We start from the raw sequence: 24,001 nt of genomic DNA on the forward strand, positions 1-24,001 counted from the left end.
GGTTGCGTGGTGGGGATGGTAACCACACGTCGACAGTTGCTAGGTGTCAGTCACCTCACAGACACGAATTCACTGAGTCCCCCCAAGGACACCAGGAGGCAGGTACGACTTTAGCCTCATTTTACAGGTGAGGAAGCCGAAGCACAGGGAGGTTTTGTAATTGGCCGCTCCCCCCCCCCCCACAGCTAGTACAGCAAAGAACGAAGCCCAAGAAGGTCTGGCCTCAGTCCAGGCATTTCCCACTATGTTATAGCGCCCCCGTCTGGGGATTAGAAATGAGGCAAGCGACATTTAGTGAGCAACTACTATATGCTTTACATACATGAGCTTGCTCTGCAATTCTGTTGGCCGGTGTTAGTACCACAGCGGTAGATATGGAATTCCTTCCCAGCATGGTCTGTTTCAAAACCTCAAGGTCTCTAGCAGTGGAAGCTTCTGTTTATTGAGTCCTTACTCTGTGTCTCTTCTGGGCTCTTGATATTTTTTACCTCTACCTTCACAACCACCCAGAGAGGTAGGGATAGTTACAGATGAGGGAAGGGAGGCTCGGAGAGGTGAGGGAACTTGCCCAGGTTGCAGAGGGCTAGGAAACGGGAGCATGGTCTGACTCTAAACTTTCCACTCCCCTCTGCTTGGTGCCCAGGCTGGAGCCAGCTGGGTGCCTGTGCACAGACTGGCAGCAAACTCCCTCCCAGCTGACTTCAAGCAAGCCCTGCCGGTGAGATCACCCTCTTCTCGCCTCCTGGACCCTGCAGCTCGCACTGACCTCTGCCTGTTATCCCCTCACAGATGACTGTCCCTTGGAGAGGGCACATTCGTGATTGGTCTCTGCACCCCACACATGCACGGCCTGCCCAGAGCCAGGCCTAGAGCCAGGCAGGCACAGCCCAAACCACCGTCGTTGACAACGATGAGCCCCAAGTGGCCCTAGTGTCTATGACTTGTCAGTACAACCTCCCGGAAAGGGGTCCAACCTCCAATTGCTCAAAACCTAGGGCAGCGGTGCTCCGTGTGTGGCCCCAAGACCAGCAGCACCTGTATCCCAAGATGCTGTGGCCCAGCCCCGATTTCCTGAGTGAACATCTCTGGGGTGGCCCAGAACTCTGTTTAACAAGCCCTCCGAGGCATTGTGAGAAGGAAGGACCACTGACTTAGGAAAGAAAGGGGAGACAAGAGTTCTTGTTGGTCTCAAACACAGTAGCAGATGCTCCAAAAGCTGATAATTTTTCAACTCATTGTTGAAGCCATTGTTCTAAATAACATTGCTTGTTGAAAGAGCATTTTTCAGTTTTAATTTTTAGAAGGATAGCCTGGATGGCCATGTCTGAATTCTTTTTCTTGCTGCTGTAAGCACTCCGTGAGGAATTCATGAAGAAGGAGGGATGTTTGTCAGTTCCATGACTGTGTCCCCAAAGCAGGGAAGTTCTCTCTTTCCTTCCGTGGAAGAGTTGGGCTCACAGCTGCCACATGGGTTGGAGAAAGGACAGCTGTCATCTACCAACCAGCCGTCTCCCTTCTACGTCCCAGCCTCCAGCAGGAAGTGAGGAGAAGGCCAGAGAGAGCAGGGCTCTGCTGTGTATGTGGGGTTGGGGTGGTGTTAGAGATTCCCAGTGGCTCCATGGGAGGCTCCTCCACCAGCCCAGATACACATGCCTTTCTGGTAGCCCACTTCCAGCCGTTGCCTTCTCTAGCTTTACTAAAGCAAATGCTCCTTGGTGGGAAGAGGAGGGTGTGGGAGATGGAAGAGAAGGTGCTAGGAGAGAGGTCTCCACCCCTGCTTACCCTGCGGGGACACCATGGCACAGGGAAACACCCGCCCCGTAACTCTCTCTACTTTGGCTGCACAAGGAGGGCAAAACCGTTTGGCACAGAGATTTGGGTCTGAATCCCGGCTCTGCCACTCCCTGGCTGCGTGACCTTGAGCAAGTTCCTCAGCCTCTCTGCCCCTCAGTTTCTCCACCTCAGATTCCTTTGGCACGGGCCCTATCTAACTTGCGCAGTGGTTGTGACCACTGAGCGAGATCGCACGTGTGAAGTTCATGGCAGTTAGCAGGAGCTGGGTAAACAGTGCTGGCTCTTCCAGCTCTGCTTCTCCCCCTTTGCCACCCAGCCCTGTGGTGCGAGTTTACAGATGGGGAAATGGGGTCCGTAGATGGCGAGGGAGCTCTGCAGCCCCTCTGCCTTCTCGTGGTTCTGGGAGCCCTCCCTGGAACCTCCTCTATCTGCCCAAGCCTGGGACACCCCAGGGCTGCTTTGCAGGGGTGCCCCTTCCCGTATGGCCTGGCTCTCCTCCCAGGGGCTAGAGAAAGGATGGTTATTAAGGGACACCCCACTCGCAGCAAACCCAAGTTCCTCTGGGAGCTTCTGAAGCATCCTCTCTGGACAAGGCTCTCCAAAGCAGTGTCTGGGCCATCGGTTACAATTGTCCCTGCAACACCCACTTCATAATCCATAGGGGCTTCCTCGAGGACCAGGCTGCTGGATATGCCTTCCTATCAGCCCCGGGTTACAAAAACAAGACTGAGGCTCAGATGGATTGTGTGATTTGCCCGAAGTCCAGCTGATTCCACAGCTCTTAAGTGGAGAGTCAGGTGTCCATCAGTGAGGGGCAGGGCAGGCTTTCAAGGGCTTGGCCCATCAAAAGCGGACTCCCGGGTGGAATGGGATGCAGGGGATAGAAGACCCCCTGTAGCCGTGGGTCTTAAAATGAGTGCCGGGGAGCCCTGAGGGCGAGAGCCAGGAGTGAGGGGGCCTCCAGGGCGCCCAGGGGTGGGGTGATGCCGAGCAGAGGTTCTCAGCCTGCAACAGGCATTTCAGAAGCTCCTGGAGGTACCTCTTTAAATGCAGGTCGCAGGGACCCTCTCCCTCTGCAGCAGCCTCAGGTTCAAGCCCTACATCGCCAAGTATTAAACACCTCTGGACTCGAGGTCTTCCTCTGTAAAGAGCAAGAGTGATCTCTACCTCACAAGGTTGTTTCGAGTACTGATTACATAATAAAAAATAAGAATCAGTAATACTGGAGTCTATAAAGTGCCCCTTATGCCAGGTGCTCCGTAAAAGGGGATTTCTTTTACTCATTCACTCAACAAATGAATGGCCCTCTGTGAGGCCCAGGTACTGTACGGGGACTGGGGACACGGCACTGAAGCAGAAAGGCAAGGCCTGGCCCGTGGACCCACCACCCGGGCGGTCTCCTCCCTTCCCCACAACGTGAATCTGGTCAGAGCCCGCCAGCCACTGCGTTTGGGCCTTGGGTCTCCATTTCTCCATCCAGATGAGAGCCCAGTATCACTAAAAATAGGGCAGCAGCAAACAGAGCCTGATCAGGAATGCCTGGAGATTCTGGTCTAGGACAGTTAAAAAAAAAAACAACAACACACTGTAGACTCCAAGTCATTATTGGATCCTGAAATCACTTACTACATTGCATGTTTTTTTTTATTTATTTATTTTATTATTATTATTATTTTTTTATTATTATTATTTTATTTTATTTTATTTTATTTTAAATGAAAGACTACAACAGAATAAGATGAAAATATCAGAGTGGTACATTTAAGCAGAGTAAGTTTTGCTTCATGAATTTTCCTTGTTTTATATAAATATATGTCTCTGAGCTCGTTGTATGCTGTGATGTAGATGTATTTCTTACTGTGTGTTGAGGGGAAAACAAGTGTGGAACCTCTGCTCCTGTGAGATATGTAGAGAAAGAGCGTGCACTAATCCCCTTGCTGCCCAGGGGCCTGCGTGCGGGTAAACTTCAGGGTCAGGATGGCCAGGGCTCACTGGGCTCGCTGGGCCTCCTTCTGGTGCAGGTGGCCCCCTGGCTGGGGAAGAGCCCAGGACCTGGTGAGTCCAATGGCTCCAAGCATCTGGAGACTTTCAAGCAGTGGCTGCCTTGGGGACCAGTTTCATGACCATTCCTTTGCTTAGCCTGCTCCAGAATGGGGAGCAGCCCCAGGTGGCTGGGGTGGCAGAACTGGAGTTGATTTTTATTGTCCCAGTTTCACAGGTGTAGGTAGAGGTGAAGTGACTTGCCCAAAATGACACTGCCTTGGAACAGGACTTCACCCAGGTCTCCAGCTCTTTCTACTGCCCAGAACTGCCTGGTTGGTTCCTATCTCATGTCAGTTCCTACTGGTTCCAGAATCCAGGGCAGGATGTTCCTGGGAAAGGTGGAAGGGATGGATGAATGAGTGAATGAACAAGCAAAGGATGCTCCAGAGACTCTCTCCTTGCTTCTGTAAAGCAGTTCCCAGCCAGCGGTGATTTTGCACTGGGGGCCGTGGCAGAGTCAGTGGTGCCGAGGCTGAGAAGCCCTGTCATTAATACACAGGAGCAGATCTTTAGCTCCATTTTACAGATGAGAAAACTGAGGCTCACAGACTTGCTGTAAGTTAGCCAAGTTCGTACTCAGCGAACGCAGTGTAGCACTGGGACCTGGCCCGGATCCCAGTGCACTCATCATTTCAATGGCCCCTGTGTTTCTGAAAGAGCTGCATGTCCCCCTTCTGGCAGCTGCCCTGGCCTGGCCTGGCAGTGGTGTGGACTTTGGGTTGTGTCTAACAAGGAGGCCGAAAGGTCATAGGGCTGAACAACGAAACCATTTCTTCCAGTTTGGCCCCTTCTCATTTCCCAGCCTTTCACCTCTCCGTCAACTTCCCTATGACCGGCACTCACTCCAGCTCCAGGAAGGCACGAGGGAGGTGAGGGCAGAGCTCTTGGTGGTCGGATCTCTTCTGCTCCAATCTTACCTTTGATGGCAGCATAGATGCTCTTATAAAAGGAAATCGGGGCACCTCTAAGCCCACAAGAGGATCCAGTGCCCCTTGTCCAGGGGGGCATCTGGCCCCTGAGGCTGGTCCCCCAGCATCTGCAGAGAGCTCCCAGTGGAGCAGTGCTAAGAATCTGGGCAGTGTTGGGCCTGAGCTCCTTCCGGTGGAAGGGAGTGTCCAGAGACGGCATTGACCAAGTCCAGCCCGTCTGGCCACCAGGAGCTTTTAAGGAGTGATCTTCAGCAATGCCCAGCCATCAGAAATGGTCAGAAACAGTGCTGCTGTTAGCTTTTGTGGAGTGAGACCCTCGCCCAAGGATCCTTAGAGAAGCAACTGCAAGTTCGATGGGAGCCTGCAGGATTCTGAGGCTCCAGGAGCTCATGTGCATGCCTCATCCCAACCCTGCTTCGGACGCCGGGTCATAACGGAAATCAGCCATGGAAATCGGTCAGTGCTGCAAAGCAGGGCTTTGGCCCCAGAGAGCAAAACACTGTTCTGTCCCCCTGGTCACACAATTATGAAACAGGAACGGGACCCAGAAGAAGCAAGTTGCTGGGTCCTGGAGCCCAGCCCATCGCTTCATCCCTCTCCTCCTCTCCTTGCCTCCATGCCTTGCTTCTCTGCTTTCCTCCCGCAACTTGGTCCCCCCCGAGTATGTGATGCCAGGTGCTGGCATCTTCCTGTCCTGGGGAGCGCTGGTTGGGTTAGGTCCAACCTTCCTTGTGCCAGGCTCCCTGGCCTCTAATTCCAGACACAGCCCCAGATCTGGGCAATGCTCAGAGACTCCTGAGGAAACATCCCATCCAGACACAGTGGACCAGGGACCCAGGCAGGAAGTGGGAGTCAGGCTGGGCTGAGCTCCAGAGAGAAAGCATCTCTGCCCCCGAGCTCTCTCCCAAGGGCAGCAGAACACCAACAGCAGCTGCAGCTACAGCTCACAGCCAGCTCTGTGAGCCTGGCAAGCCCAGGCAAGTTGATTTCTTCAGCCCCATCCCTGGGATGTCCTGGACTCCTACATGCTGCAGGGTTTTGAGGCCCCCTGTACACGTGATGTGATTCAGGGGGGATTCAGACACATGCCAAGCCAGCGCTGCTGCCGGGGCCCCCTGTGCTAACCGACCACGTTCCTGGGGTTGGATGAAGGCGGCCTTGTCCTCTCCCAGTGCGTGGAAGCCTCGGGGTCCATCTGAGAACTCTTGCCTTGCCCAGTCTAGCCCATAGGTTGGGGCCGTTTAAGCGAAGCCAAGCCAGGATGCAAGCAGAACCCCCCACCCTGGGGTGCCAAGAGCCAGACCAGTGGAGCCAAAATGGCCAAACCAGATGTGTGATGACCTGTGCACAAAGGTGCGTTTTACGTGTGTAAGAGGCACTACCACTTAGACAGTGGAAACCTGTCTAAGACAATATGAGTGTGGCCCAATGCCATCCCTCAGTTCATTCCAGTTCCACAGGGAGAAGGCCCAGGTCAGCCCTGCCTCGGCTGTGTCTCCAGCACTAGAACGGGATGGCACGTAGTAGTGAACAGTTGTTGAGTGGATGGATGCATAAAAGAGCTTCAAGCGTAGCTTCTGAGAGCCCACGTTTACCTCTATTAGAATATAAATGAACTTGAAATTTCTGATTTCCAAAAGTCCAAAGGAGTTACAAGGACAGAGCGATCATTGCATTGGGAGAGAGCTGGGAAGGAATCATCACGGGCCGGACAGTGGGGTCCTGGGGCCAAGGACAGGTGTGATCCCAACTCCAGCACTCTATAAGGGACAAGCTGCCCAGGTAGCTCCAGTTTCCCAGCCATAAGGTGTTAAGTGTTAGCAAGGAATGAAGGAGGACAGGCACATGCCGCAGTGGCCCTGGACACTTGACACGAGTCTGTGCCCATCTCCAACTGAGGAAGTTGATTTTGCCATGTAAAATGTAGGACATAGACAAAGACGTTCCCTCTGAAACAGCAAGCGGGAAGGCTGTTGGGAATTGCACAAAGAGGTCAAGAGCTTGGCCCAAGACGGACCAGCAGGGCACACGTCCAGAGCAAGGCACCTGCCCGGTGTGGGGTGGGTGGCAGAAGTTGTGCGTACAACGTGTGTGCGTTCACAGGCTGGAACAAGCCGGCTGTGTTTGGTTTCACTGCACCAAACCGCTCCTCAAGGCAACCCCAAGTCAATGTCTCAAAAAAACACCCAGAAAGAGGAGGGGAAGAATCAGTTCCAATTTGTCAGGGCCTTCTGGGTGTGATAAAGCCAACCCCTGTCATCTCCGCCAGCTTCCTGCTTCGCCTTTACTGAAAAGTGAAAACACCATTCAATTAAGGTAATTAAATCTACCCAAAGAGCTAGAGCTCAAAAACCACACTACAGGCAAGTGGTCAAACCCGGCAACAAAGCAAATCTCAACAGCTTCCTGTGCAAAGACGGGCAGGGATGCGAGGAGAAAGGAGGGGCCTGCTTAGCAGCCGGAGAGCATCCCTCCCAGCTGAGCAAGGACTGGCCACCTGAGCCTCCCCAGACGGGAGGGACCCTGTGCTGCCCTGTTGCATTGTTAGTTCTACTCCTTTGGTTGTCGTGAAAAAGCTGAGCTGAGAAGATTCTTGGGAGGTGAATAGAATGATAAACCCTCCTTTTCTCCGTCAATCGTCAATTCTCCCTTGAGCCCCAGCCCAGGAGCCCAGGACACACCCTTCTGTGCCTGAACCCAAGGACCAGAGGGGTGAGGGTTTCATCCTGGAGAGAGTGTGGGGTGGTCAAGCAGTGGACCCGAGCTGAATCCCAGCCCCAGTTCTCTTTTCTACATGCTGTGTGACACTGAGCAATGTTCTGCACCTCTCTGTGCCTTTTTTTCTCCACCTAGAAAATGGTGACAATAAGACCTGTTGAACCCATCCCATAAGGGTCATGAGAATCAAACAAGATAACGGATCCCAGCGTGTGTCTTGAACCGCAGGGTAACGTGCAGATATGAGTCATCCCAGGATGGACTTGCTGGTTGGCTTCCTCTGACTGTGATCCACTTTGGGTCCTAAAATTTGGTGAGGACCTCAGCTTGCCGGATAAAAGACAAGATTTCCAGTGCAATTTGAAGTTCAGATAAACAGTGAGTACCTATTTTTAGTATAAGTATGGGATGATTAATTTGATAGAGAAATTTGACTAATACAAAGTATAGCCCAAATATGGGACATACGTATACTAAAACAATGTTCATTGTTCTATCTGAAACTCGTATTTCCCTAAGTGTCCTGTTTTTTAATTTACTCAATCTGGCAACCCAGCCATGCCAGACCACCAACCGCTACCTCCCTTGCTGTGCCCTGACTCCAGGACCACCCGGGCCGGGGTCCCCAGCCCAGCTCTGTCACTCAGCAGCTGTGTGACATGAAACATTCTGAGGCTCCATTATCTTGTCTCAGAACTGAAGGTGATGGTGCACAGCTGCATAGAGGAATAAGGAACTGGGGCCTGCCTGGGGCACCAGTCAGGGCTCTGGTTCTGTGGGCCCATCACGCTTCCTCAGCCCCGGGGCTCAGATGAGTGGCTGTGTGTGGCAATCTGGATCAGGGTCCCCTGGCCACTTCCTGTCCTCACAGCCTGGGGCAGGCCGGCAAAGGTTGTGTTGCTTGACCTGTTGGGCCTGGGCTGGCTGCCAGCCAGGAGTCCCGTGGGAGACAAGGAGAACGTGAGGCAGCAGAACTTTGGGTCCTGCATTCCCACACCACACACTCGCAGCAAACCTCTGTCATCACATCCTTGTGGCCCAAGAAGCGTACTCAGCAATGGCAGTTGAAAGCTTTGACCAGTGGCCACCATGCCCCAGGCATCCTGTCAGTCAGAGATGAACCAGGCCGGGAACCTCAAGGAGCTCAAAGCCTTCTTGGAAAGATGGATTCATAGCAGATAAAGTGGAATAAAGCAGCGCAAGTGATTTTTTTAGAACTCTATAAGGAATAGGAGAACAGAGGAGGAAGTGGTCAGAAGCTGGTGACCTGGGAACAAAGAGAAACATTCCACGCAGAGAGACTGCCGCTCCAAGGAGGCAAGCCAGGGCCCACCTTGGCCTGCAGGTCCCTCATCCAGGGCACCGCACGCCTGGCGGGAACGGGGTATGGGGAGACTTCCAGCTTCCCCGCCGAGAAAGCCTTGAGGGTCATGCACAGCCATACGCAAGGGATCAGAAGAGAGAGAGAAAAATCTCTACACAAAGCAGCCTATTCCAGTCCATGATAATTCAACAGCATTGTGCAGGATGACATGGAAAAAGGCACCATGTGAGAAAACGTTTTGGAAGAGTCCGAATTTGTAATGACCGTGCAAAGGCTATTTCATTTCTCATGGTGACAAAAGGCTGACTCATGGGGGTGCTCCCTCAGATTTGGTTTGTTTGACATATTCTAAAACAAAAAGATGACCCTGGCAATGAGGAGAAGACAAAACACATCCTCAAGGGTAATCCTCCCAGCCTCTGGCTACTGGGGCACATACACGCCCCCAGTTTTCCCCAAGCATGTCTTCACTACGGTTGTGCCACCAGAGCCTTTGGCCCCTCCCTGATGGCTGAACTGGAAAACCTTGTCCATTCATTCCTGTTGGGGACCCCATTTCCCCTTGTGCGCTCTAGTGCTTTGCAGAACCTGTGCCCAGCATCCAGCATCTGTGGATGGAGTGTTGAAAGACCAGTTCTCAGAGGGGCTGTTGAGCCTCCAGGGTTGCCTGTACAACACAGAGCAGATGCCAACACTTCACCTGCTGACACCTATAATTTAGGTATCGTATCAGTTAATGGCCATTTGCAATGTGGCTGTAACCAACACCCCAGTTAACGTACACAACAATTATTTTCTGGACGCTAGCCCTCCAGAGAGATTCAAAATCATTCCCCAGCTTGGAACACTGAGTGCCGTTAGAGAGACAAACAGGAAAATGGCAAAGTCATGAAGTCACGTATTTCTCCCTGATGTAGATGCTATATTCACCCTGAAACTCAACCCTAACTTAACTGGCACACGCCATGGTGTGAGTGAACACCTTCCGCCATCCTGTGAGCTGGCTCTAAGGATAACTGCTCTGCCTGCTTCCTCCTTCCATCACAGGCAGATTTTATATGTTTTAGGGCTAGGAATCAAAAAGGAAATTAAATCCACCTGGATTCAAATTCAGTAATTTGAAATGTATGATAATTCTGGAACTACTGGATTATAACTGACTTTCAGTTCAGTCCCACTAAGCCAGTCAATAGTGCGAATAACATCATGACAGAGGTGGAGGGATTTGCTCACTTTTAAACAGATATTTCTTGTGCTGTGCACTATGCCACAAGAGGAGATAGCCTGGAGAGCCAGACAGACACGGACCCTGCCACAGTGAAGCACCCAGGCTGTCAGGAGAGATAAGAATTCAACAATAATCACCCAGTTAAATACTTAATTACAATTATAATAAGTACTTCAAAGGAGAGGAGTATAGTGGGCTATAAAAGCAGGTAGCAGAGATATTTAAAACAACGTGAGGAAGCTGCCTTATTGAAGGGGCATGTGAAGTGGGTTCTGAAGTATACATAGGAGTTAAGCAGGTAACAGGAGAAAGGTAGAATTAAAGAACTCCAGGCAGAGAGAAAAATATGTGCAAAAGCCCTGAGGCAGAAGGTAGCACGGCATATTGAAGAAGCTGGTAAAAGTCCAGGGTAGCTGGAAAGCCAAGCATGAGGGGAAAAATAGTCCAAGATGAGGATGAAAAGGGAGGCTTTGTTAAGAGAGATTGATTGTCATTCTTTCAAACTGGAAAGCCATTGAGGGATTCTAAGCAAGAGGTTGACATGAACAGATTTGGTTTTTAAAAGCTGCTTCTGGGTATAGTGCAGAGAATGACTATGGGCTCCTGCGGTAGCCCGAGGTAGACATGACAGCAGCTGGGGCCACGCAGTGGCCGTGGAGATTAAGATCAATGTGCAGGGGGCGGCAAGAGACCTTTCAAAGATGAGACTCGTGGGACGTGGACATGGATCAGTTTAGGGGAGGCATGGAGGAGGGAGAGGCAGCGGTCACAGGTGACTCAGATTTCTGGGATCCTCAGAGGAAGAACTGGCTTGTGGAAAGGTCACGGATTCCATTTTAAATGTGTGGTTTTGTGGAGCTGTCCGGGGGCAGATGGAAACAGAGGCTGGAGCCCAGACAAGCTGCCTGGCCTGGACATGCCGTCAGTGTGTGTCTGCTCCTGGCGACGCTGGGTGTGGGTAAAATCGCCCAGCGAGACTAACAAGGGAGAAGAGAAGAAGCCCCAGGGCCTGGCGCAGAGGAAATCCAACCATCCAGGAGAGGAAGATAAGAGATGAACCGTTAGGCCGGGCAGGGAGATGGAAAGTGTGTGAGTCCCACAAATGAAGGTGGGAGAGCTTCCCAGGAAGATAGTGGCCAACGGTCTTGATTGAAGCTTAGAAGTTAAGTCAGATGAGAAACAACTTTACCCGTTGGGCGATCCACTGGGGGAGGGGAAACTAAAGGCAGACTAAATGAGTCAAGGAAATAATGGGCGTGAGGAGTCAGGAAGCATTTAAGAGAGCAAACTGATTCTAAAGGCCATAGACATCAATAGGATCTTACCGTGCCATGAATAAATATTCATTCTCATTTCTATATATTCATCAGGGCAGATGCCAAGACCTTCTTTATAGCACGATTCAACGATATGCCATTCTCCCTCACTCATGTTACCTGAGGGGAACTGCACCCTTTCACCTGAAAAGTGCTCTTATGAGCCAGACTTTTCAGCAATTCGGGTTGGCTTCCGTCAAACAGCCCAAAGCAGGGAGCAGGGTGGTTTGTGCTGGCCTCTGGAGAACGTGTTTCAGCAGCAATGACAGTGAGTCCGTGACCCCCAGCACAGAGTGATGGGCTCCCTAAATGTCCACGAAATAAATGCACCATGTCCTTCTGCATCTCTGTCTCATCCACGTGTGACATGAAGTGATTTCATCCTCATCCCTAAATTGTACCCCGGTGGTGCTGCAATGGGCTTTCTAGTTAGTGACACAAATCTGAATTTCCCAGATCGTCTTAAAACCCAAGACCAGGGGTCCTTCTCAGTAGAACTTCTCCATCTTTTTTGCTCCTTCTTTTCTGTGCCTGTCTGCCCTCCATTAAAATTCTGGATGAAGACACCCAATTCAGAGCATTGCCACGAACGTTTATTCGGCTTCTGTGTTGGTGTGTTCAGTAAACAAGGGCAAATAAGACTCCCTTCCTGGACTCGTGGAATTTTCTTTCTAATTGAGGAGAGAATGCAGCAATCATCAATTCCTGAGACACATGGGTTATAATGTGTGGCAATACGGCATGAGCTATGGAAAAGGTGAACCCAGCGTGCGGTGGGGACACAAAGGACAGCCTCGAGGGCCAGGGACGGGGCTAACCGGATAGTGAGCAACACAAAGTTGCACTCCACAAATCTGAGTTATTATGATTGTTAATATTACTAATAAACCACCATGGACTGGATTAATATCCAGGAGTTACAACATGAGGACAGTCTTCTGGAAACCCCAATGGTCTGCATTTATAATTTGCATAGTGGATTTATTTTAATTACTTCACACTTCATTCTGAGCACTCTTAAAATTCTCTTGGGCAGCTTTTTGGTTCTTTTAGCTGTCAAAATAGATGCTCAAACCTCCTGCCAACAGTAAATTGAACAGTACTGCCTGCCGAGTGGATTCAAGTTCAGCCCACTCTAGTTCTCTTTGCTGCAAAACCTGCATTATTAATTCACATGGGAAAAGGGCCTTTGGTCCAATTTGACTAGCAAAAAATGATTCACAGCTGGGCCATTCATTTTAGAAATCCCAAAGACTTAAAACAGGTTCCTAAAGATTTCTTGGACCAGAGACAAATTAATGAATATTGGAAGGGATATAAATCTATCTTGGTTTCCCCCAAAATGCCTGCGTTTGGAATTTTGTTGAGTTCAAGTATGAGAGCCAAAAAAAAGAAAATTTGAAAGCCAATTGTATTACTGACATTTAAAGATAGCTTTTGTACTGAACTCATGCTTGGCCTTTTGGTCCTTAGGGTTCTAATGAAATTATTTTTCTTCTTCTTTCTAGATGGGCAGCAATGACAGCGAATGTAATCATGACAAGAAGTTTTAAAACTACAGATCCTAAAACCCAGGAAAGCAGGCACCCACTACCCCCACTCCTGTAACAGGTATGTATCCACTCAAGAGTCGGCCCCTGGAAAAACCTTCGGTTTGGGCTACTCTGCTGAAGCTTCCATTGGGTATCAGGAGACTAGGGGATGGGAGTGGGGGAATGAAGCCAACTTTATATCGTCCCATCTGAACCCAGGTAAATCAAGTCAGAATGGAAGAAATTATCTGAATGAAGTTAGCAAGAGGGAGGTCTCTCTTTTTCCTGAGGCAGAAGCAATGTGGCTATCTTCTGAATACTCCAAACATCAGTGACCATCTTTTGTTACTGTTTGGAAGTATGACACGAGCCCAAGATCAGGTTGGGTTTTTTGGTCACATGCAACAGAAACAAAAACTGGACAAGTGAAGCAGGAAAGGATACGTATTACGAGGAAAGGGGAACCCTCGTGGACTCAAGGTGAGGGCTGAAGCTCCAGGCTGGGAAAGGACAAACAGGGTGCCTGCTGCTGCTGGAAAGCAGACTCCCTCCTTGCGTCACTCCAGGAGAAACAGTCCAGTGGGCTGGCCTGGGTCTCACGTCTGCACTTGGCCCTGAGAGGTCTCTGCAGGCTCCTTGACTTTCAGCCCCACTGAGACTGAACGCCAAGGGGAGAGGAAATTCCCCAAGAGGTACCAAGTGTTCTTACTTGAAGGAAGGGATGGAAGCAGAGTGTTTAAAAACTAACAAGTGTCTGCTAATAGTAGGTGGTATTTAATTGACTGGGGGTGTTTACTTAACTCTAAGATTCTAATTATTTCTCTAAGGACGCTATTTCCATCTTAACGTGGAAGTAGAGAAACCCCAGTGTTACTGAGTTCAGTCATTGCCGAGGTCAAAACCCCAGCATTCGGGACACCAGGGAGTCAGAAGACTCCCTGACTGTATCGGTAAGACCTCAAGAACAGAAAACTTGACTTAAAATGTCCAGAGTCACAGAGGGCCCCCAATTCAGCCCAATAACACAGATTCCAGACGGGGGATGATTCTGGTCCAGGCTCACAGCCCAGCAGGGCCACAAGGACTCAGGAATGTTCCTCTGTCCACCAGGCCATCCTCAGCAAATTGGCCTTGAGTCATCATCGTTTGTCCCTCAGAGTTGCAAAATGGATGCCTCAGTGTTATGAGTTGAATGGTATCCCACCCAAATTCATATATTGAAGTCCTAACCCCTCATGACCTCAGAATGTGATTTATTTGGAAACAGAGTCATTGCAGATTTAAGTAGTTAAGATTAAGTCATTAGAGTGAGTTCTAACCCAATAGGGCTGGTGTCCTGATACACAGAGGAAAGGCAACATGAAGATACACGGGAAGAAGGCAGCCACCTGCAAGCCAAGGAGGGAGGCCTGGAATAGACCCGTCCCTCACGGGTCTGCCTCTGTCCTCAGAAAGAACCAACCCTGCCCACACTTTGATCTGGGAACCCCAGCCTCCAGAACTGTAAGATAACGAATTTCTGTAGTTTAAGCCATCAGTCTGTGGTACTTTGTTACAACAGCACTAGCAAACAAACACAGTTTCAGGCTCCACGATCTGTACTGAAGTGAGAAAAAGGGCACCAAGAGAACGGAGACAATGGGGACCATTCCCTTGATCAGAAAGGCAAGAGTTTCCCCAGTCGTCGGAATGCTTCCACCCCTGTGGCCAGAACTAGCTGTGTGGGAGTCTAAGACCATGAGCATTCAGCTTCTGCAGTTTTTTGAGAGGAAGTAGAAGAGAGAGAAGGGGGTGGGGACAGGGGCGAGGCTGGCCAGGAGCAGGGGCAGGGCGGATGCTCTCCCCTTTCAGGCGCCTTCTAAAAGGCACCTACTGTGCTTTCTGGGGGCAAGTGGCTCGATTCTCAAGGCAGGGCTGAGGAGTATGTAAATACAGGCTTTCCCAGGGCCGTCAGTGGTGCCTCATCAGCTCATCCAGTTTACTAGAACTTGGGGTCCTTTGCTTGCTCTGGCAGCCCCAACTCAGCCCTTTCATTCATAAAGATGAGTCAGCCTCCCAATGAATCAGCATCAGAAACCCACCGGAGTGCTGTGGTCAAGAGACAGGAAACAGAAAATCCCAAGGAAGGCTGGCCTCCGGGACCAAAACACAGCAGTGCTAGCACATCAGGCCCTGTGGGACACCTGGTGGGCGACCCTCTATGAGGAGCCAGGATATGATCAGGACCCCTGCCGTGCAGGCCCTACCACCCTGGTGGCACGTGTTCATCTTCCACCCCTTACAGCCTTGTTCAGGCCCCTAAGCTTACTGCTCAGGCCAGCCAGGCAAGGAGGGGAGCGTACGGGCTTGCCAGTTTCCTCTGCTGATGTGCCTGAATGGGGCCACTGTGTGACAGTGTTGCATCAGTCAGCTGCTAGAATGTTCACTGTGCCAAACGCCCCCAACTTGAGCCCACTCTAGGATCTATACTTGTTCTTTTATCTAACTTTTCAGGTACTCATGTGTTCATCCCCTGCCCTGGCCAGGCCTGTTCTAGGCATTGGAGGCGTGTACCCAATGGTAGTAATCAGGGTCCCAGCAGGAAGTAACATCCTTAGACAGAATCCAGAAGGCAATGCAATGAACCACCTCATACCTATTAGGATGGCTACTATCAAAACAAAAAGAGCAGAAATTGGAATTCTGTGCATGGTTGGCAGGTGTGTAAAATGGAACAGACAATGAGGAAAACACTGTGGCAACGCCTCAAAAAATTAAAAATAGAACTACCATATGATCCAGCAATTCCATCTCTGGGTATGTGCCCAAAGGAATTGAAAGCAGGGTCTTGAACAGATATTTGGACACCCATGTTCATAGCAGCATTATTCACAACAGCCAAAGGGTAGAAGCAGCCTAAGTGTCCACTGACAGATGAATGAATAAACAAAATATGGTGTATACATACAATGCAATACTGTTCAGCCTTAAAAAGGAGGGAAATTCTGACACATGTCGCAGCATGGATGATCCTTGAGGACATTGTGCTAAGAGAATAAACCAGTCACGAAAAGACAAACATTGATTCCCCTCATATGAGGTACCTAGAATAGTCAAATTCATAGAGGCAGAAAGTAGAATGGTGATTTCTAGGGGCTTGGGGAGGAGAGAATGGGGAGTTGTTGTTTAATGGATACAGAGTTCAGTTTTGCAAGATGAATGCACTTAATACTACTGAACTGTACAGGTAAAATGGTTAAGATAGTAAATTTTATGTCATGTGTATTTCACCACAATTTTTAAAAAAAAGAAGAAAAGAACGCAATGAAGGGACTATCACAGAGGTGTAGGCAGAATTAGGGAGACCCCAGGATGTGAAGTCACTGAGGAAGTGACAGCCACTCTTCCGGCAGCCCCAGGGGACAAGGGCAGCAGTGTTGCAGGGCCTAGTGAGTCAGAGCCCAGGGGAGGGGCTGTAGTTAGAGAGGACTGTAGTGTTGCCAGGACCCCACTCCACAGTCAGAAGCAGGAAGTAGGGGGACAGAAATGCCAGGACGGCTGGATCCCCCTTGATCCAAGCTCCCACCAGCACCTCCCACTGGCCACACCCAAGGGCAAGTCAGAGAGTGAAGGATCCCTGGTGAGGCAGGCTCTGGGGGACTGTGCCCTCTTGGGGTGGCTCTGGGACAAGGGCAGTCAGCAAGCAGACAGCCTAGTGGCTCCTGAGCTCCGGGTTCTTACAGCCTAAGGAGGGGATAAGCAACAAAGAAATACATTTAGTTTTAGATTGTGCTCAGTACCCCAAAGAAAATAAACCAGGCCCTGTGAGAGAGAGTGAGGAGGGAACACCCTGTGGAATGCCAGGGAAGTTCACTATGTAAAAATGACACGTCTGGACCTTAGGCACTGTATTAGTCAGGGTTCTCCAGAGGAACGGAACCAATAGGATGTATGTACATATACACAGAGGAAGAAAGAGATTTGTTGTAAGGAACCGGCTCATGTAACAGTGGGACTGGCAAGTCTAATATCTTCAGGGCAGGCCAGCAGGCTGGACACCCAAGGGGGAGTTGAAGTTGCAGCTCCAGTACAAAGACTGGAGGTAGAATTGCCTCTTGCTCGGGGGATCTCAGCCTTGTGGACGAGGCCCACCCACGCTGTGGAGAGTAACCCGCTTTACTGACATTTGACCAAAAACTGGGCACAATGGCCCAGCCAGGTTGACACGTAAGATCGACCATCCAGACCGGCATGTCATGCTTATATGGAGCCGCTAAGTTGAATATCATATTCACACCCTGCACTTTTTCCTTTTGCAGAGAAAAAAAATTCCCACTTTGTAATTGCATCTGGTCATCGGGAAGCTCCAGTTTTGTGGGGAGAGGGCTGCATCCAACCCTTCCTAAATCATCACCCAGAGGTGCCCACTGACTGACAGGGACGCAGAGGATGCAGGGGAGTAAGAAGTGCACGGACGGCTTCAGCGACTCCTCGAGCATTGGCAGCGTGCTGGACGATGCAGACAGGGAGGTGAGCAGCCTCACAGACCGGGCGTTCCGGAGCCTGTGCATCTCAGAGGACGCGTCCTTCCATGACTCCGACCTGGCCCTGTCCCCGGATATCACTCGCCAAGTGTTCGGGAATTTTCACCAGAGAACGGTGAGCCATACCCATCGGAAAAGCGGCATTTGGAGCCAGTTACCATCCCAAGGCACGGAGCATGCCGGCTGGGCGGCCACGTTCCAACAGCTGCCCAAGTACGTTCAAGGGGAGGAGAAGTATCCCAAGAGTAGCCCCCCACTGACACCAGCCCAGAGGAGACTGGAAGTGCCCGTTTCCGGCCTGAGGAGCAGCAACAAGCCTGTTTCCAAAGTGTCGTCACTGATTAAATCTTTCGACAGGACTGAAAGCCAACGTTGTGACAGCAGACCTCCTACCAGCAAGCCTCCAGCTCTCAAAAACCCCCCCAAATTTGCTCCTCTTCCAGAAAGCGGTGTCAACTTCTGCTTCGATTCTGCCGTTTTGACGGTCAGGAGGGTGCCTGCTGAAGTCTCCAGCACCCATAAGACTAGCCACCAGCCTGGCAGGAAGCACGGGCAGCAGGAGTCCCCCAAGAATCCTGAAATGGCCTGTCACGGCCCCAACAGCTTCCTCCCAACGCCCGAAAACGCAGCCAACTCATTTGAGTCAAAGTTCCCCTCTCCGGCCCCCAGGGCAGCCACCAGCGAGACTGGAAGGGGCCAGGAGTGGGCTCGCAAAGGGACCTTTCTTCACAGTGAAAACAGTGCTTTTGAGTCATGGAACGCCCACCAACCCAGGCTGCCTGAGAGGAAGGATGCTGCTGACACCGTCACAGAAAGCAAGGCTCCCAAGCGTTACGAGGACACGCCCTTGTTAAGAGAGCCCCCGGCCTCCGAGCACAAAGCCTCGCCCTGCCACCTCCGGGCCGGCTGCGGTCAGGAAGAGAACAGGCTGGCCGCAGGGACTCGCTCCACATCTGGAACCGGGGGATCTAGGGATCTGGGAGCCCAGGGATTTGCTACGGAGGGAAAAGCTTCCAGCTCACAGCCTGAGCCTCCATTGAAACCGACCCACGCCCCCTGGAGGAAACCAAAGTCTGGGAAGGGAGGTAAAGAAAGTCTGCAAGATGCTTCAGAAGAGAAGCAGCAGACCAGCTGGAGAGGCCCAGCCTTGTACACAAAGCACAATCCCCAGGGGCAGTTTCCAGAAAAGGATGCCCTCGACACGCCTGTGGACCCCCACGAGCATTACGACCCTCCTTTCAACATCAGTAAGCTCCTGACCCCTGTCATACCCAACAAGCACGTGCTGGAGTCCTCCAACAGCCAGCCAGCAGAGGTAACCCCATCACCCACAGGACAGCTAAACGGATACCAAGAGAAGGAGCCCGGTGAATGTCAGTCCTGGGACAGTTACAAATCCAAAGCCCCCAGCCTGCTGTTCAACCTCAAAGATGTGCGGAAGTGTGTGAAGAGCACGTACAGTCCCTCACCCCTCTTGAAAGGCCCTGATGAGAAAACCAGAGGCAAGCAAGAATCCCTGAGCAACGGCGGCCTCCTTCCCAACGGGCTCGAGGAAGGCCCTCCAGATGAGCTTTCTAAGGAGACACCAGCTGATGCCCCTCCTGTGTCACTCATCAGTACGCAGAAGGACCCCAAAGCTGACCCCGGTGCAGCCTCTGCAGACAACTACCTAACTCTCACCTCGCCATCACCTAACGCCAAAGCGCCCTTCTGTGTCAATGGCGAGGCCGGCGACAGGAACAGCTATGAGAAGGACGATGCCAGTGGAGAATCGGAGATGGGGGCTGCCAGGCCCAGCTGGCGTCCAGACTCCAGGGAACACTGCCCCAGGAAACATCTGTCTCTGAAGCTTTGCAGTGGAGACCCTGAGGCAGGGAAGGCTGCGGAGACCCCAAAGACCTCCGGCCTAGAGAATGGATTCTTGAGATCCGTCTCTCAAGATACAGAACCCGAGAGAGAGGCAAGGCTTCAGAATCCAAACTTCAACCAGAAATTCTCCCCAGGGCCCCTTTCTCCCGAGGAGGAAGATGTGTTTTACAGTGACAGCCAGTCTGATTTTATGCCAGGCCTCAAAAGTAAGAGCAAATTCAGCACCAGCTCTTCAGATCAGTCCTTTGCCTCGTTCGAGGACCAGCAGAAGACGTGGTTTGCCGAGAGCCAGCAGGAAGAAAGGAGGAATGACGTGAGTGTAGGCGACAGTCAGAAGGATGAGAAGGAGAAAGTGATGGAGGAAGATGAACTACAATACCGCACCTTGAGTAATGGGCACGCATGCATGGAGGAGCACAGCAAGTGGGAATCCTTGCAAGGAGAAGAGGAAAGTTTGCCAGAAGGTAGCCCTGGGAAGGCGTCGAGGGAGGAAGCTAATTTCAGAGGCACTGGCATTGGAGGAAGTAAGGATACAGCTCTTTCACATGCCAAAGACCTAACCCCTTCACCATGTTCCACTTCAAACAAGCACATACTCTTTGCAATTAAAGACAACACCCTCAGGGCCACCCCCGTGATAAAACCCATCATGCTGCCCCTCCTGAGATCCATGTCCTCAGATTCCCTGCTGGGCACTGGCCACAAAGAGGAGGAACTGCCGAGGCCAGGCTGGGGCAGGGATGCTGGTCTTTGTGCCCCCGACAGCCGGGAAATGCCCAGCACTCTGACACCCACCAGCGTGCAAGGCACACACTTGAAGGGGGCGGCCTGTGAGGCTATGGAGGACCGCGGGTGGGGTCCCAGTGCAGCCAGGTCAGAGACGTCCCAGGCAGCCCCAAAGGGGTATGTCCCATTTCCTCCACTCACGGGAGAGGGCCAAGGGTTGAAGCCAGCCCGAGAGGCCGTACATAAAGTCGTGGCCAGCAATGGCAAGAGCAGTTCCATAGACCAGGGGAAGCTGGATGCTCCAACGTGCATCCCCACGATTGCTTTGCCAGAAGGCGACCTGGAAGACCAGCCACCCCTACAGAAGCTTGGAACCCGCTGGGAAGAGCAGGCACAGGGCTTCCAAAGTCACTTTTTGTCTACACCCAGAGCACAGCCCCCAGGGAGAAGACTGGTCCCTGGTGAGCTAGCAGCTTCCCCCAGCGCCAGCTCCCTGGAAGAGAACAGTGCATGCTCCCCTGCCACCAGCAGCATTTACGATGATGCTTACCAGGCCCCCAGTGAGCCCAGCCTGCTGCCAGGGGAGCCTCCCCGCAGCAGCCCCTGGGCCAGCTCCCGTCCTGGCAGGGTGGCGCAGAGGGAGGACCTGACGCATGCCCTCACGTGGGAGCCCGGCTCCGACCCCCAACTGGAGTCATCAGCAGAAGACCTCAGGACACTTTCTCCAAGAGGCTTCTTGTTGGACGTGACCACCAGCTCAGCTGGCCTCCTGGAGAAGCCAGAGCCTCCTTCTCAGCTGGAGAGGGCGGCTGGCAAGCCTCCAGCAGTACCACCCAAAACAGAGAAGGCCCTGCGGCGGGCCAAGAAGCTAGCAAGCAAGAGGAGAAAGACCGACCAGCCACAGGAAAAGCATGGCGAACGCCGGGAGGAAAAGCTGCACCCCGAGGACTCAGAGCGCAGGCCACCGTCCCCCGGAGAGAGGCCCCCAGCCAGGTTCCCCGTGGTCCGTTCCCTGCCCCCTCCCGTGCGCCGCCACTCAGTGTCTGCCTTCTCAGAGCCGATCCAGAGGCGGCCTGGGGGCTCCCAGTCCCTTACACCCCTGTCCCCTTACCCTGCCACCCAGAAGGTCCTCCAAGATCCCCAATCTGGAGAGTACTTTGTCTTCGATCTGCCGCTCCAGGTGAAAATCAAAACATTCTATGACCCAGAGACGGGCAAATACGTCAAGGTCTCTATCCCATCCTCTGAGGGGGGTTCCCCTGAGCCAAGCCCGCCAGATGCCCTTGCTGCTCCCTACGTGCTGTACCCGGGCTTCCGGCCCCTGCCTGTGACAGCCTTGATGCCCCTGCGCTGCTCCTCTCAGCTCTCTGCCCCCACCTTCCTAAGGCAGCGCCCTCACACCAACGAGGCAGCTGGCCCCAGGCCCCAGAGCGCCCAAGATGCTGGCCTGCAGCTGGCCTCTGAGCCTCCCAGTGACCCCACCCAGCACTCTGCAGGCCAGTGCCCCGAGGGGCGCCCCCAGAGCCCAGGGGAGGAGGTGGGAGATGCTCCAAGACTGCATATCATCTCCACTAACGACCTAGAGGACTTTGCCATGGAAGGCATTTCTTGAGAATCACAGCAGACTAACCCACCCCCCGATAAACCCAGAAGAGCTTACTTCTCCCTCCCCCAGAACAGTCACACACACACACACACACACACACACACACCAACTCATACTCAGCCATCTGAGATCCCTAAAGTTTCAAAGGAAGTGGGGATCCTCAGAAAACCCGACCTGCAGGACTCCGCAGGGCTCCCCTCCCTGGGAGGGTGCTGCTCTGCTCTCGTAACAAGTCCCTTCTGAGCCTTCTCCTGGATCCAGGATCTGCTCCACTTCTTTTCTCCTCCCCTGCCTGCTCCCTGTTCTCCCCTGGCCCTGCCACCAGGGTGGGTCCAGCCTGATTCCCTAAGAAGCTGTCCCCGCCAGCATTCCACCCACTCCTCCTCAAGGGTCGGCTCGCACAGTGAGCAAACCCCAGGGCCCCCCAGAAGCACTGCGCCGCGCTGAGCCCTGCCCGGCCAGCGGACCGCCCAGTACACCCCCTCCTAGGTCAGGTGTGGCACTCGGTGGCCACCCCACCCTCGCTCAGACACAGCAGCCCTTTCCAGCTCACCTTAGGGGGTAAATGGCTGAGGGCTGAACCAAGGCAATCTTGCAGAAATGTTTATTTGAATAGAATGGGTTTTCTTTACTGAGGAAACTTTCCTCTGAAGGCTATTTTCTGATCACCTTGTAAAAAGTGAAACAAGTTTGCAGATGCGGTTCTGTCCGTGGACTCCTGTCTTTCTTCTGTGGGCAGTGGTGGGTCTGTGAGTAAAGTGTCATGCCTTCCAGGCCTCCCATCACGACTTGGCAGCCACCCAGGGTCTCCACTCTGAACAGAGTGGCCTCGACACCCACCGCGGTCCCAGAGTCCCTGCTTGATCCTTTAACACCTGTCCGAGCCTTCTCGGGCCAGGCTCTCCACCAGTGCTGGGGTGGCAGAGATGAGCAGGACCCACGTCCGCCATCGAGGATGACCTGAGACCTGAGTCAGGCCCTGACGGTCCCGATTTAATGACCCATGCTCAAAAGGAAATCATGTTTCCCCCAAGTCCCTCTGGGAGTCGGAGGGAAGTATCTGAATCAACTGGGGGGAGCAGAGTGCAGTCACCGCCTCTGCACCTCTGAGAGCAGTGAGGGTCTGTGAGCAATGCCCGCTGTGGGCAACGTGCTGGGAAGGAAACAGACCGGCCTCGTGGGCCTCCACCCGGGGCTTCCGCTGAAGCCTCTTAATTCTTGTGCTGTGGGAAACACGGGCTAGAGTGCCTTCAGCCTTGTTTAGAAGGGGCAGCTGTCAAGGCAGCTGTCAGGACTGCACTGCTCACGTCCCAGGAGACCACACAAAATGTATCACCCTGGTCCTTTTGGCCAACATGCCATTCCCAGGCTGGGAAGGTGGGGAGGCACCCAGCTCATCACGTCCCAGACTCGTGCAAATACTGGGGTTTTGAAGATATTCTGGGTCGTAATTTGGATTCAGAATTTTACACCTGTTTGATTTTCCCAAAAGTGCAGCCACACCTTAATTTCATTCTGAAAATGTTACACAAGTCCCCCGGCCTTGGCATAGCTCGTCTACACCTGCTGAGTCAGCCGGATAGTTGGCCAAGAATTCAGGTAGGCCATTGTCTGGGAAGTCTGGTTCGCACGAGTCACTCACCAGGATGCAAGTGAGGCGAGTTGGGACCTTGGCTCTGCCACCAAATCACCGAGCATCCTCTTACCTGTTTTCATCTTACTCGAATAAGAAAGATAATATCTCATTTCAAAATTCTCAGGGCCCAGGAAAAGAATTAGCTAACAAAAGAAGAGTCCCCCGGTTAAAAACTAACCATAGTTACAGGAACCACAAGGAAAAATATACTTTACATAAGAGGAGCTTATGTTTGAGGACCAGTCATCTTCTGTCTTAGAAGCAATACGAGCAAGGATACTGAAGGAGCTAAAAGCATAAAGATAGATATTTGGAGATCAAGGTCAACTCCCCAGTCCTCTTTGCTCCTGTGAATGTAAAAGAGGAACAGGGCATCTGGCAGAATGCAGCACCCACTCACAAATATAGAATAAGGACTCCTTGGACACCTGGCTCTCGAGCAAGTCAGCTAGAGGGAAGGCTTCCATCACTTACAGCAAAGTACCTAAATTCCTAAAAAGCAGATAATGTCTCCAGGGGACAAAAGTCACTGAAGACCAACTCATTTGCAAATGAGTTTCTTTCAGTTTCTTTCTGTTTGGGGTTGGGAGGAGTCATTTATGCCTCCTTCCTTCCTCCTCCCCCCCCCCACCCGGCCCTCTCCCTCCTACCCTCTTTTTTTCTCTTCTTTCCTCCCTCCCTTCACGAACATTTTCAGAGTCCCTGTGCTGTGCCAGGTGCTACACTGGGCACCAAAGATACCATGATAATAAGATCT

At 52.1% G+C, this 24,001-nt stretch overlaps 1 protein-coding gene across 10 annotated transcripts in view; it reads left to right on the plus strand.

Moving 5' to 3' along the window:
- Nucleotides 1–22,311, plus strand: part of LOC309834828 (cardiac-enriched FHL2-interacting protein) — a 61,751-nt gene extending 39,440 nt beyond the window's left edge. For 5 of the 10 annotated variants that reach the window (XM_082673955.1, XM_082673954.1, XM_082673950.1 and 2 more), the window contains exons 2-3: nt 12,861–12,963; nt 17,183–22,311. In XM_082673955.1, the coding sequence (XP_082530081.1) occupies nt 17,313–21,614 (4,302 nt within the window). In that variant the 5' untranslated portion in view covers nt 12,861–12,963; nt 17,183–17,312 and the 3' untranslated portion in view covers nt 21,615–22,311. Of the gene's footprint in view, nt 1–7,619; nt 7,863–12,860; nt 12,964–17,182 lie in introns of all 10 variants that reach the window. The other 5 variants (XM_082673952.1, XM_082673949.1, XM_082673951.1 and 2 more) reach the window with 2 other exon arrangements.
- Nucleotides 22,312–24,001: the final 1,690 nt, after the last annotated feature.

Source organism: Grampus griseus (genome assembly GCF_964374135.1).
Source record: "Grampus griseus genome assembly, chromosome: 16".
Lineage (NCBI taxonomy): Eukaryota > Metazoa > Chordata > Mammalia > Artiodactyla > Delphinidae > Grampus > Grampus griseus.